At 39.0% G+C, this 14,920-nt stretch overlaps 1 protein-coding gene across 1 annotated transcript in view; it reads right to left on the bottom strand.

The window, feature by feature from the left end:
• Positions 1–11,517, bottom strand: part of NEGR1 (neuronal growth regulator 1) — a 913,167-nt gene extending 901,650 nt beyond the window's left edge. The window contains exon 1 of the mRNA XM_019919185.3: positions 11,025–11,517. Within this exon, the coding sequence (XP_019774744.1) occupies positions 11,025–11,200 (176 nt within the window). The 5' untranslated portion in view covers positions 11,201–11,517. The remainder of the gene's footprint in view (positions 1–11,024) is intronic.
• Between the last annotated feature and the right edge of the window lie 3,403 nt (positions 11,518–14,920).

Below are 14,920 nucleotides of genomic sequence, written 5' to 3'. Positions count from 1 at the left end.
CAGGGAGGCCTTATATAGCCATTTTTTAAAATTTTAACCCTCTTATCGACAAGTCCAATGTTGTCACCAGTTATCACCTCTGCCATTCTAAACTCTGTCACAAATGTTAATCTAACTCCTCCACTGCCATCTCATTGTACTTTCTAATCCCTCTAATTTCTTCTCTTCTGTCTCTTTTCATTTTTTTCTTCTGTCTTTGATGTTTCAAGTGAACATCCAATTACAATGATCTCTTACTTCTGGTAAGTGAATCAAATTACCATCAGTTTGTTGAGAATAAAATTTGAGGTTTCACTGCTACTGAGTTCTCTGGGTCTGCACCCTATTAGATAAAAACCTCTTTTTGGTGTGTTTCTACTTCCAGATTTGGAGTCCTCTCACTTGCTTGTTGGGCTCAACAACAACAACAAATACAAGTATGCCCATTAAATAGAATCTTTAAAATATAAAATATAAAATGTCAAAATTTAGCTAAACTACTCTTATGCTATTCCTGCCTGGGCATCCACTTTGTGTGACCAAGTGGGCGCCAAGTGGGCCAAAGGGACCTTGAACTGACACTAGCCCCTCCGGCCAGTGCATGTCCTAGATAAGGTGAGAAGACTAACAAGCAAATGTAAGGTCCCAACATCACTTCCCCAGCAGCCCCTGTGAGCAACATTCTCCTCTGTCTACCACGTGTGCCTTCCCCTTGTGCATCCCTTAGATTCCTACTCTTTTTGGTTTGAATGGACCAGTCTGGCCTTAGCCAGGGAACCCAAAAGCACCCCATCCAGGAACCCTAATAAAGTCATGTGCCCCAGGTCCTGCCACTCTCTCTGCAGGCATCCTGCCTTGACCTCTCCATGCAACCCCTGGAGGTATGCCGTGTACTTCCTCCAAGCCCTGTGAGAAACAAACTTTTCTATTTCAATTTTCCCTGCAGTCTTCTGTTGAACCAAGGTTCAGCTCACCATTTGATATCACAAGGTTTTACTTAAGTGTTATTTTAACAACATCACAACAAAAATATATGTTCAATGAATATTATACAGTGGGTTCACAAATGATTGGTAAAATGATTTACATGGGGAGAAATATACCCATATCAGTAAGTAACGAATTTCAGACTGAGACTAGCAGAAGAAAAGCAGATAAAATTATTAGCTAATATAAATGTAGTGCTTACTAAATGGCAGATAATATGTTAGCATTTTACATGCATTATCTCACATAATCCATGTCATTCTGCCAGGGAGGTACGAAGTGAAGAAGGTAAGGCATTCATTCAAGGTCACATAGCCAGTAAGCAGAGCAGTAGGTATTCACACTCTCTTCACTCCCATCCTAGACACCTCAAAGCATGACAGGTTTCAGTGCAACTAAACAATTACAACAGAAGATAAACTCTGTGCATAAGCAAAAGTAACTCTTTATACCTATTATTTCATATAAGTGATGTGTGAGCAAGAAAAATGATCGACATATGCTCAAGAAGACAGGGGAGCAGTTACACAAAGACTTGTATATAATTTCTTTTTGTGAACATATTCCCCCAAATTCGCCCCTGATCCAACTACAGGCCAAGGTAAAATGCTACTATCTATCTTTTAAAATAAACACAAATGGACCAGTAACATGGAAGGAAGACATATACTTGAGTGTAAAATACTTTTTCAGAACTTCAGTGTGTACGATGTATATCACTTCCTCATGGGAAGGATGTAGGCTTAAGATTATTCCAATTATTTAATGAATCACATGAAATAAGATTTATTCCTTTTTATTATAATTATTCCATGTAGTACAATATGGGCTGAATTTTATGTATCCCAGTGATCCAAAGTTTTAGATTTTGATTAGAAGTCACTCATATATCGCAACATACTTTCTTCCCACCCTTTCTTCCTCTCTCCTTTCCTCCCTCTTTCCTTCAATTCCTTCATTCAACATTCAGAATTTTTTTAACAGCTTTTTTGTAGTATAATTGCTTTACAATGGTGTGTTAGTTTCTGCTTTATAACAAAATGAATCAGCTATACTTATACATATATCCCCTAGGGGCAGGACAGGAATAAAAACAGATTTTGAGCACTAACAATGTGCCAGGAATATGTTAAGTAGTAGAGATACCATTTTCTATTTAGCTGATCAAGTACCAAGACATTAATTTGAAACTAGGTTATTTACAAATCAGATATATCTAAGTATGATCTTCTATAAGAAATATTATATCTATAACATTAGGGAAACTTTATGATCCCTTCGATTTATTCATGTAATATTCTGATACAAGAGTATGTGATGTTATTGGAGAGAATATACAAACAATACTCTCTGCCTTCTGATTATAGCTCTTATGTTCATAATATCTCTTAAATCCTTTTAATATCTCTAAATTTACTTTAGTTGCATGAGAGTAAAGCGGTTTCCGAAGACAACAGAACACATTTTTTCCCATTGCCCTTTAAATCATCCAAAATCTTTCAATACTTTATGGCAGTAGTTAGTTTTAAATCAGCCCTATCTTATAGCTTCAGCATGGGCACTGGACCTGTGTCCAAACAACTTAGTGAAATTCAGTGAAGAGCAATTTACTTCTGGACCAAAAAGTGTTATAAACATCTTCCTTAAATTGAACAAATACCAGCTATCTGGAAAGTATAATGTATTGGCTTCCGTTCAAAAGAGCAACACTTAATGCTGGCAACACTGCCAAATTCCTCCTTTCCTATATTCCCCTTTTCCTAAAGAAAGTGATTAAAAGACCAAATTCCATGCCAGTTCGGTGCTTAGGAGCATCAAAGGTCCTCTGTCAGGATTCAGAACTTGATATGGCTTAGAAACTACAATGCTAATAGATAACCTCCTCAACATTATAAATCAAAGCCACGTGACCACATTAAAATTCTATCAGCTAGTATCAATACCCTGTGGTTTATAAAGTAATGTTGACCTACCTCTGAGAGACAGAATGATACAAAAGTTATGCTCTGGCTTGGGGAGTGTAACTACTTTTCACAATTGAGAGTTATTCATTCAAAGCAAATAGCCAATTCTCTCTACCTCTGTATCTTTATTGATTTTATTTAATTGAAGCCTTAGAAGAAAGGAAGAGGAGGCTCCATGAGTTGAGGTAGAAACAGAAAAAATGTCAGAAGGTTACAACAGATATTTTGCAATTTCGAACTGTTCCTGTTATCTGTTGATTATAATTGCAAAGAGCAAAAACCTACCTATATAATTTAAAATCTTAGATCTTCTTAAAACTATAAGTACATCTCAATAATCTTACAACTGTATCATTGCATTCCAAACATTTTCTGCTGAAACCCACAGTAAAATATATATATACATATATATATATATATATATATATCTAAAATCTTGACACAGTACACAAACACACAAAATAAAAGTTTAATTAAATGATACTTATCTTTATTATGTAAAATGCTTTCTACCCTATTTTAGTATATTTTATTTTTTTTTAAATAGTTTTAGTATACAGTATATTTTCTTCAAGACCCACTAGTAGATTGTGTCCTGAATTTAAAGACACTGAATGATTCCAATGTGTATGTCTCAACCCACTAGGACTTCTGCAGGAATTATTTAAGGCAGAGACCACTGATAAATGGATTCGATAAAAAAATACTTAATCACTATAAACACACAGATCTATCATAGTATTAAAGATATTACAATATTATTAAATTTGAAACAATTAATAAACCAAGGAACAAATACATTTAATCCTTCGCTTATCCTTCCAAAAAATTCATTAATTTAAAATATAGTGGATGTTGGCCTGGTATATGCAAGGTTCAACGTTAAAGCCCTAGAAATAGATGAACAACAGTCACAGAGCTTACAAACCCTTGTGTTTTGTTTTTTTTGTTTTTTTTGGTTTTTTTTTGCGGTACGCGGGCCTCTCACTGTCGTGGCCTCTCCCGTTGTGGAGCACAGGCTCCAGACGCGCAGGCTCAGTGGCCATGGCTCACAGGCCCAGCCGCTCCACGGCATGTGGGATCTTCCCGGACCGGGGCACGAACCCGTGTCCCCTGCATCGGCAGGCGGACTCTCAACCACTGCGCCACCAGGGAAGCCCAACCCTTGTGTTTTGACAACCAAAATTAATACAGTAAAAAACAGAAAGTACTTTAACAAAATGTCAAAAAACTTCTTACTAATATTAAATTTCTCCAACATCTTGTAAATCGTCGTATTTTTAGATACAGTGGACTAATTAAAATCCAATTTGATAATGATTATGCCCGTGTAGAAAAATCCTAGATTTTACTCTCTAGTAGTTTGGGAAGTTTGTTTCCATTGGTGAACTTGAAACACATAAAATACCTGACAAAATAGCATGTGGCCCAATTTAAAGTTTCCTGTACAAAAGCCAAAAGGCAGGTAATATGATGTTCCAAGGAAAAACGGAGCAATACATTTTATTTTCTCTTATACACAGAAAATGTCCATGACAATCTATAATGGATCAGCAAAACTTTGAGAAGAATGAGTTAAGCATGACTTCCTTCCCAACTCAGGAATTCTCTCTTGAGCATTCTTTAGAGATGGTCATTGCATTAATTATGGTTTTAAATTACCATCTTTCCTGCAAAAATGTGGGGAAAGTCACCAAAAGTAGGACTTTATGGTGACTGCTTGTTTATATTGGAGCCAGACACCTACAAAATATCTTTTAGAAAGAATTTTGAAGAATGTAAGGGGAAGCTCACCACATCATCTAATAGTTGAGCGGGAGAGTAAAAACAAACAATTCCGACTAATAAAGCTTCCCTTAGCTCTTCCATGTTAGTGATGTGATGTCTATAATGTCTTAGTGTATGACATTTTGAATAGGATATGGTAGAAAAGTGATCTGATTTCTAACAAAAAGTTTCAAATGACTTGAGAGACTAATTTCTACAGTGGTTATGTGTACTGTTATGATCACATACTTCATAAGAAACTGGAAACTTTGATTTGCTCTTCAGGTATTAAGCTACATAAAAGAAAGGCCTTTAATTCCTATTGATTTCAATAGTCAACACTGTAGGAATTAGTTCAGCATTTTGACCACATATCCACAAACAGAGTTTAGCCCTGGTTCTCTTTTGCTCAGTGGGGGAAAAAAACAAAAACAAAAACAAAAACAGTATTATTGATTCTTGCCAATTTATATTCTTCAACTACTTTATTTTCCTATGCATAGCATCTTTACATTTTTTCTTCTGAAATTAATTATTCAATCATATATTTAACTAAATATTTATATAATTGGTTTATTGTGCTCACCATAATCTGGGTGTGGACAATACCCCAAATATCCATTTTTCTTCTTCGTAATATGCCCCAGTGTTGTTATAGTTCTATGCCTACCTCCTTAAACAACTATTATATCCAGTTCTAGGAAGCAACATTTATGTTACCATGAGCAAAACAGTAATTCAACCCAATATATTTAAAATCACTGAAACTATTACTTTTCACCATGTATCAATCAGGGTTCTACCAGCAAAATGTAAACCATTCTGAATATTTAAAACAGAGGGAATTTAATGCAGGGAATTGATTGCAAAGAGGATGGAAAAGTTGAGAAGAAGAACACATGATGATAAGACAGCCCAACAGTTAGAACAGCAGGAAGCCATTGCTACTTTTAGGATGGAAGAACAAATGGGTGAGGCAGTATACAGAAGCCCAAGAGCCGTTTATCTAGTGGGAGATGGAGACACTGCTGAACACTGCCCAAAGCAATGAAGGAAGGGAGAAACACCTTGGCCTCTCACTCATCATATCCTCCCTTCTCCTAAAACTACCTTCCATTGGACAACCACAGCCTGAAGACAGCTGACGTGGACAACTGGGAAATGCAGCCTGGGGATTAGTTTCATCATCTATCTCCAATAGCACAGCATAGGAGAAGGATGAAGGTTGGATCTGGTTAATCAGGCCTAGAACTGTCACATACAGGATGTGAACATTTCTCCAAACATTCCAAAAGTCAGGTATTTCAGAATTAACTTATCTCATGGAGCTATTTAATTGTAAATCCAATCTATTTAAAATAAGTAGTTCATTAACATATGCTTGTGCTCAAAGACATACAACCACATGGGCTTATCAGATCTTCTAAACTAAAAAAAATTGGACAAAAATAAATTTATCTAGAAAATTTAAAAATACTATGTTGTTCTTTAATATAATGAATGATTATGTATTAATGTATCAAGTAATGTGTCATGCTAATAGAACAGCTCTGCAAATCACTACAGGTAACACTGTAGCATTTTATTCCATATTTTGGAGTGCATTTTTCCAAAATGACTCAGCATGACTATCTATTACCACTTCTCCTTTAAAGAAGGAAAAAAACCTCAGAATTTTAAAAATATTTGTTCAATGACACTATTTAATAAGGATGTAGGTTTTTAAATAGTGCCTTAATGTTCTAAACTGAAAATGCCTATATAGTTGAACAGTACATATGGAATATGTGATGCATCAATGTGTAGGGATGACTTAACAGATGAGTTTGAAGAGCCTCACTGAAGAGACTCTTCAATGATATTCCAAAAGTACAGTATAATCGACTCTATTGTTATTGGTAATTCTGCATTCTCATACATAAATCATTTACTTTCTTGTATCCAATAGCATACATTTTAAACCAAAACTAATTAACGTAATCAAAAGGCAAATGTATTGGACAAATAGGCTGAGAAGTAATAAATGCTTGTCATATCCATTTATAAATCTACTTGTAAAAGTTTTGTGACTTCCAATGGAAATATCTTCTGCATAAATGTGCTCTATGCTGTATGCTTGAAGCAAAAGTCTTCTGCCTTATTACAATATCATTATTAGGATCTCATATAACTTCCATTCAAATCTATTGCATTAAAATGACAAAGTTGTGTTCAACTTTGCTAAAGAAGATATCACATTTAAGAAAAGAACCTTCCTTCCTACCTTCGATTAAAGCATGACAAACAGAGAATAGGATATTTTGAATTCATATCAGGATGGCAGCTTAAAATGTACAAAATTCATAGATGAGTTGAAGTAGAAACAGATGAAAGAACTAGCTTAAAAATGACATGTCTTTTTAAAAACTGGGATGATATAAATGAGGCTATTCCTTGCATTATCTCCAAAGAATATTAAACATTTTTGGACATGTTAACATAACTGTATTTGTTAATAAGGTAAGAATAAAGTGACTGATTCACATTAAAGTAGCTTCAAAACTATAAAAAAAAAAAGTCATCTGAAATTAATGTATTGAGCCAGAGCAGAATTATGTTCCCCTTGATTTTCTAGGTCTAGAAACACTGGGTCCTGAAGCATGACCAATGTGGTTCTAGCATCTCCTGTTCTTTGCTATGTCACCTCATGAAGCATTAACTCAGATCTTCCATGTACTTTAAAATGCAATTTGAAGACTAGAGAAGAAGTTAATTTCTCTATACACAAATTAACAAGTTCTGTTAAGCATAAAATAGCAATAAGTATTAAATGTGGTAGCAATCTAATATCTAGTATCTCATAAGTTAATGAAAATATTAATTTGTATTGGTAGCAAATTACAATGTACTCTAGACATCCATGCATTCATTTAAAGTTTAGGTAAGGGAAGTACCAAAGTTATTGTATTGAATAGATGCATCATTAAATACTTTATCAAGAATGTCCAAATACCTCATGTGAATCCTTCAGAGATTTATCAGTGAATATCATTATTAGAAATAATGGACATTTTGACATTTAATATATTGTTTCACTAACCTTAAGAGGCAAAGTTAAAATGATAAGAATGTTGAAATAACTAAATGGAACTTCAGTATAAGTCCTCTATTTAAACCAAATAGAGAAGATGATTTACAAAATGATAGATACAGTTTGTGGATCACAGAATGAATTCCCTTTTGTATGATAACACCACTTAAGGGAAGTTTTGCTTTTCTTGATTCTTTTCTCTAAAACAGACATTCTGGCATTTAGGATATAAAAACGTATGATTTGACCTTTAAACTTCTGTTTCATTAACGTAACCACAAGCAACAGAGTCACTGACTGACACGTTTGCACTTTCAGGCCTTTAGCACTTAGTTATTTGATAACTTTTATGCCACTATTTGCTTTTTATTAGAGATACTTTGAGGAATGCGTTACATTAAAAATAGAGTATACTGTGTAAAGCTTAGTAAATGAACTCATGTAATTCAGTAAAGTGTTCTCTTGAGTACTAGATTTCTGTACTTTGACGTGAGGGTGTGTATGTATTTGGGAAGATTTTGTTTTGTTTGTTTTGTTTTCTAATGAATTAGATAATTAGATCAAATACAATTCCAAGTATCCAAAGTGAAAACATAAACTATAACTCTGTTTCATTACTTTTGATGAAAAGTATGTCACCTGACTTACACTCAATTAGTCCTTAAGCTCTTCTGTACTGGTCTATGAAGAGAGCAAATACCAGTTGCAGATGAGTCAAGAAAAATAACTGACACAATTTAACATCTGTTTTAAGAGAAAGAGGATTTCTTATAAATATACACGTTAAGAGTGTTTAAAACCTGTGGGCAAAGTAAAAAAGATAAAAAATAGGATACTCCCTAGAGAATTCTAGAATTACTGTAAGCAAATTATTCTGAGTAAAAAATAATGCAGATTGGATTTGCTTCATATGACAAAAAAAAAAGATTCTGTTTATTTTAAAAAACATTGTAATTGGTTAGAAACATTACTCAGAAGAGACAGAGGTTGTATTCTCTTTTAAAAGTTTAAAAGTCAGAAGTTCCCTAAACTAAGATATGACAAAACTCAGGATATAGCATATAAATGGATGAGGTACAGTGCACACAAGTAAATGAGGACTGCACCAGAACAACAAACCAGGAAGGATATTGGTGTCACTAGTTAGAGAAGCTTCACTATTGGAAGCAATGACTGAACTAAACATAGGTCTCCTAGAGGCAGAACATGGGTTCAGTTATTTTAATAGAAACAAAACACCTAAGATATACCATTAAAAGACAAGCAGTCTATCAAATCCTTTAGATTGAAAGTGTTAATGCTCATTACAAATAGGCAATATACTGCTACAAACATATAGATCACAGTTCCAATGATAAGTGTTTGCAACCTCTAAAGATAGCACTTCATCCTTACTGTTGTTTAAACTTCCAAAACAAACTTAATATAAAGAACATAAACAAGGATTTAATTTATATTCCGTGTGTGACCAAAAGTTCATCTCTTTTACCAACAATGAAAGGTATTTTACTAAGTTATAACAAATCATTTGTTACTTTTGTATACATCCAGTGGCATTTTGCATTTACAGTAGAGATAGCATATATTATAAAAGCACGTTATTAATGTATATTAGAAACTACAATAGTATTCCAGATGAATTTGGACTCATAAGCATGTTTTAGAAGGTGTAAATCATTTACCACACCCAGATCCCAGATCATTAAATTTAAAATATATTGCATGACTCAAATAAAACATAGCCCACTCTGTTTCACCTTAGACATGCCACATATACTGACTTTGTGCAATCTGCACTTACAAGCCAACTACCACCCAGTGGAGAGAAAGAAGATCTTTCAGGGAGATTTGAGATATATGTCAGGTGGAAGTGTCATGGGGTGAAGGGAGGGCAATGGGAAATGAAGGAATAAGGGCATTTAGCCTTGTTTAGATCTAAGCACCGCTGATTATCAATTTATATTTTCACAGGAGAAAAAATGTTTCTAGAAGCTTATCTTCAGTGTTGTTTAAAGATAAAATTAGTCTATGGATGTTCATTAATAACAAAACATTTCGATGCTCAAGCTTGGGGAAAAGAAGGGAAGAAGGGAGAGTGAGCAAAAGCAAAACTTAAAATGGGAAAAGGGAGGAAAAGGGAAAGATGAGGGGATAGAGAGAGGAAAGAGAGAGACTGTGTGTACACATGTGTGAGTGACAATGTGTGCAACAGTGAAGTAGCGTGTGCCTTTTAGACAGTAGAAGAGAATCTGAATGTGAAAGTGGTTGTTAGGGAGAGTATGGAAGTGCCAGCATGTGTGAGAATGTGAAACAGAGTATGTGAGGGAGTGTGGTTAAGAAAGAGATTTGTGAGGGTGAGAAAATGGTACTGGAAGGGGTTAGAGGGAACATACGTGTGTCTGACAGGGATGGGAACCGAGATGGGGAAAGAGATGGGAAATGTGAGTCAAAAAGAGAAAGAGAGAGAGACAGAGGGAGACAGAGAGAGAGAGAGAGAGAGAGAGAGGGAGGGAGAGAGAGAGAGAGATCACAGAACAGGGATATTAATGAAGAAGAAAAATGGGGAATGGAGAAAGGTAAAGAGTGGAGAAAAGTGGGTTAAATAAGAGGTGAGAAATTAGAGTGATTGAGAGAAATTAGAGATAAAAAAGAAAATATGAGGAGAAAAGGGGAGGAAAAATAGAAAAGGAATGAAAAGAGGCAAAGGAAGAAGGGGGGAGATGGAAAAAAGAAAAGAAAACGAAGGGAGAAAAAGAAAAGGGAGAAAGCGGTAAGAGGAAAGAAAGAAAACTGAAAAGGGAGAAATTGAGCCTAAGTGTCCAAGTGAGAGGGAAAATACATGGGAGCAGGGAGCCAGCCATCAGTTTGAAAAAGTCGCTTAGGCTGCAGTAAAATAGAAACAACCTGATAAACTTGTCAGACTCTCCAAGAGTACCCCATGACAATAAAACAGAGACCTTGTGAATTTAGTTTCCAAGTGGCACCTGCTCCTCTTAAACCTCACACTTCACTCATCCCCGGGCTACCTGTCGTTCCGGCAAAGTGCTTTAGCATCACCAGTCCGGCTTGCTACCTGCCCCGGGGTTAAGGGGCCATGGCTCCACGCAGAATCAGCAACTGAATTTCCTGAAATGTAGTCTTTTGATAGTGATCACCACCAGCATCATTACTTGGTTTAAAAAGAAGGCAAGAAAGGTGGAAAGAGAGACAGAAAGACAGACTGAGACAAGTACGAAAAAGCACGACGTTCTTCCTACCTAAGCACCGCCGTGTCCCCTTTTCTGACCATCATGTTGTCCACAGCAGCCCAGGGGAAGTCCACACTCTGTCCAGCCGGGAGGCAGGAGGGTAGCAGGCAGCACAGGCTGAGGAGCACCGCCGCCAGCCACTGGTTCGAGCAACAAGCACCCTGCACCAACAGCATCATGTCCATCCCTGCTAGGGCTGCTCACTCTCCAGCAGCTTTCAGCTCGCACTCCCCCACCCCCTGGTGCTGGCTAGTCTTCCCGGGAACCAGGCAGCGCGCCACAGGATTTTTTTTTTTCTTTCTATTTTTTTTTTTTTTTTTAATTTGGTGGATGGGTGGGTTTCTTTTCTTTCTTCCCCCCCACCCCCCTCTAGTTGTTGGGTGTTGTTTCTCTCTTTTTTGCCTCCCCTCCTCCTCGTCTTTGCTTTCCCTCCCTCCCTCCCCTCCCACCCCCTAGCACCACACTACACCTCCTCTCGGTTGCTTTTGGCCGAGTCCGGAGAGTGGCTAATTCTCGGGCGGCTCGCGCACTATCTAGCGAGAAGGCGAGCGCGCCGGCGAGTGAGGGAGGAGGAGCGGCGGCGGCGGAGGCTGGGCGAGCGGCGGCGGCAGCGGCGGCGGCTGTAATCGCGGCTGCACCCTCAGCAGAAGCAGCGCGGGGCGCAGCGGCGGCCGGCGGCCCCAGGCTCGCGCGCGTTGCCAAGCGGCCGTTTCCTTAGCAACCCCGCCCGGGGACTGGGGATGCAGCAGGGAGGGGGGAAACGAATTGGGGCGGGGGGGTGGCAGGAAGAAAAGAAAGAAAACGAAAAAAAAAAATCAGTAAGAGGTATATCACAATTATGCAAACTGTGAGGAAAAAAGCGACGCAACGGAGACAGAACGCTTCCCTTCCTGTCATACGCAGTAGAGTGATGCTTTGCTAGAAAAGTCTCCTGGTCGGGGCTGAGGTGAACAGAGCAGAGGGGCGCTTTGCTTTCCCTCTTCGGTGCGTTTTACCTCTTGAGGCACCGTAACTTTTAAGTCCTCCAAGTTGTGGTCGGCGCCATCATGACGCCAGGGACTGTGAGGTGGTGGTGTTTCTTTTCTTTCCAATCTCGCCGGGGCGGCCGCGCTACAGTTGACAAGAGGCCAACTAGTTCACTCTTTACCTCTTTTCGGATATAGGTAGGGACGGTGACGGGGGGGAGGGGCTGCTTTTTGAGGGGACAAGATGGGGGTGCTTGCAAGGCCTGGCGGTAGAGCAGCTGGCGCGTCTAATGGGTCAGTCGCTAAGGATTGGACGGCGGTCCCCCTACACCCCGCACCTCGTGCATGTTGACACTAAATTGTGTGTGTGTGTGTGAGAAAGGTATAATCAAAGTGGAGAGCGCATGGACGTGTGTGTGAGTGTGTAGTAAGCGCGCGCCCGTGTATGCGCGCGAGTCGAGCTCGCGGGGCCTGTACGCGCGCGGCACGCAGGCGCGCAGGGAGGGGCAGGGAGGGTCGTGAAGGGATGGAGTCGGGAAGAGACTGCAATCAAGCGTTTTAATTGTGTGCAGCCAGGCAGTCCTGTTATGTAAGAGGCAGTTTAACCCGTTTGAGCCTATCAGGCGGAATGATAAGCGCGTTCGAATCTAGGCAGGGCAAAGTTACCGGGTTTAACGAGTCACAGGTTTGTATTTTTTAACAGCCTCCAAACCCGTTTGGATAGGCTTCCTACTCCGCGGCGCAGAGCGGCTACCCTCTCTTCTTACGCCGCCGCATCCACGTAGCAGCTCGCCCCTACGCTGCGAGCCGCTGTCCTGGCCCAAGGCAGAGTGAGGTGCTGGGCATGGGGCCGCCGCCTACCCTTTTTTACTTCTTCCCTTCTTGAACTCCTTTCCAGATTCAGGATCCTTTAGCTATTCCAGTCCATTCGCAGATCAATGCGAGAACCGAGACTAGAGTCGATAGCAGTTACGCCGATCAATCTTGCTCAGTGAGGAGTTTGGGAAGCAGAGCGGAGAGGTGAAGGAGAGAAACAAGTAATTAAAAAATATGCTCACCCCTCCCCTTCCTCCAACCCTATCCCCCTTAAGCAGTCTTGGAAGATTTTCTTAGGCTGACCCCAGTCCTTCATCCCTTGGAGGAAATAAATACAGCAAAACCTCGCACATCCCTAACTCGTTTTCCATAATGCTAGCAGGGTCCTTTGGCAAAGCGCAGAAGCAATAATCTCTGCAGGGGTCAGCATCCGGCTGCCTCCCCAGACTGAGCTCTTTACGAGGCAGGCAGGGAGTCGTTTTGCTTGGCGGTAGCGGTGCTCAGAGTGATTTTTATCGCAGTGCTTGAGGATATATGGGGAAGGGAAAGGTTCCCATCACCTGTGACCACCCAGACTGACTGATCGAAGAGCCCCTAACCAGCATCACCTCCCTGCTGAAGTGACAAGTGACACTCCAAGGCCCGAGCCGTTTGCAGCAGGAGTTGCTGATGTTACTAGTATTCAAGCTTAACTCTCAAATCCGGCTCGGAAATTGAGAGTGCAACAGTATTCAACCGCGTTTTGAAACATCAATAAAATGTTAGTCATTTGCGGATGAATGAAAACATTTTCTTTACCGTCTGGTATGCTAGGGGAATAATTGTCAAATGACAGACTCTTGCTAATACTGAAGCCAGATACCTAGGTAACACTGTTGTCTTGTTAACTGCGTTTTTCTCTCTTGCGTGGTACACTAATGGATAAAGCTTAAAATTATCTAGGGCAAACGGGGGATTAGAAGAATCGACATGTCGTATACATAGGCAAAACTTCGCAGTATTATTTAGTATTTTCACTAGAAATTATCTAGATTCCATTAAAGAGAAGCAGAAGGCACAGCTTCCAGCATTGTGACTCAGTTTAGTGCTATTTTATGCAGGGATGGGGTGGCAGCGTTTTCTAGTACAAGCTGTGAAAAGCATCCTTTTGTAACCGCTGTTTCTCAGAGATCTGACATCTTCAGTGAGGAGGGGGGGAAGGAGGGGGGAATCTATGACCAGGGATGGAGCTACGCAGCAGTTTTAATATGTACAACAACCCTTCAGGCTTGTGAAAGGAAACTGGGACCACTTCTCTTTAAAGGCAAAGAGTTTATTTTCTTTATTTCTAGTTTTTATCTCAACTTCCATTCACTGATCACAAAACACTTAAATCTCACAAAACCCATCCAGAGGAAGCAATAATTGAACCTAGTTTATAGATGCATGGACAATTGGAAAGCTTATTTACATGTGCATCACTATTATTTAAAGTGAGTGCAAGAATGCTGAGTGGGGTAGCCTTATTACTGCATGTACTTTCACTGTCCTTCTGACTGGGAAGGGAAATGATTTTCAAAGCTTTTATTACTTTCTTTTCTCCTCAACCTTTCTATGGGCATATATCTGAGAGGATTTTACAGGGTTTCTAGTATTTGCTTTTGAGGTCCTAGATTTCTTTCAAGCAGAGACTTAAATCCTATAAGTCTTGGCTCCTGAGAGGAAACCAGAACAAAAACAAAGAACAATGAAATGAAAGAAAGAACACCTCCCAGCTCAGATAGCACATTGTTCCTTAGTAGAATTTTTGTTTGTTTGTTTGTTTTTTAATAAGTATTGAGAATAGGTAGCAGTATTGTTGGAACATTTTAGATAATGAGGGTTGGAGTGGGTATAGTACGATAATCCCTTGGTCAGAGTTTTTAGGAATTGACATTGGAATGAATTACTACTACTACTACTTCCTCTTGAATCATGTGCTCTTACTTTGTTTTCAAAGCTCAACTTCAAATATTTGAAGAAATGTGGTGACCAATATTGAAGGAGAAAGGTGGAGCCTGACTTTAATAATTGATTATGCCTTTAACTAGACTGGTTTACACCCCCTGTTTTTCATGTCCTCTGACCTCAGGGGGGTTGGAAGGG

This window comes from Tursiops truncatus, chromosome 1 (assembly GCF_011762595.2).
Source record: "Tursiops truncatus isolate mTurTru1 chromosome 1, mTurTru1.mat.Y, whole genome shotgun sequence".
NCBI lineage: Eukaryota > Metazoa > Chordata > Mammalia > Artiodactyla > Delphinidae > Tursiops > Tursiops truncatus.
Note: the sequence above shows the minus strand (reverse complement) of the source record. Positions and strands in the feature narration are given on the sequence as shown.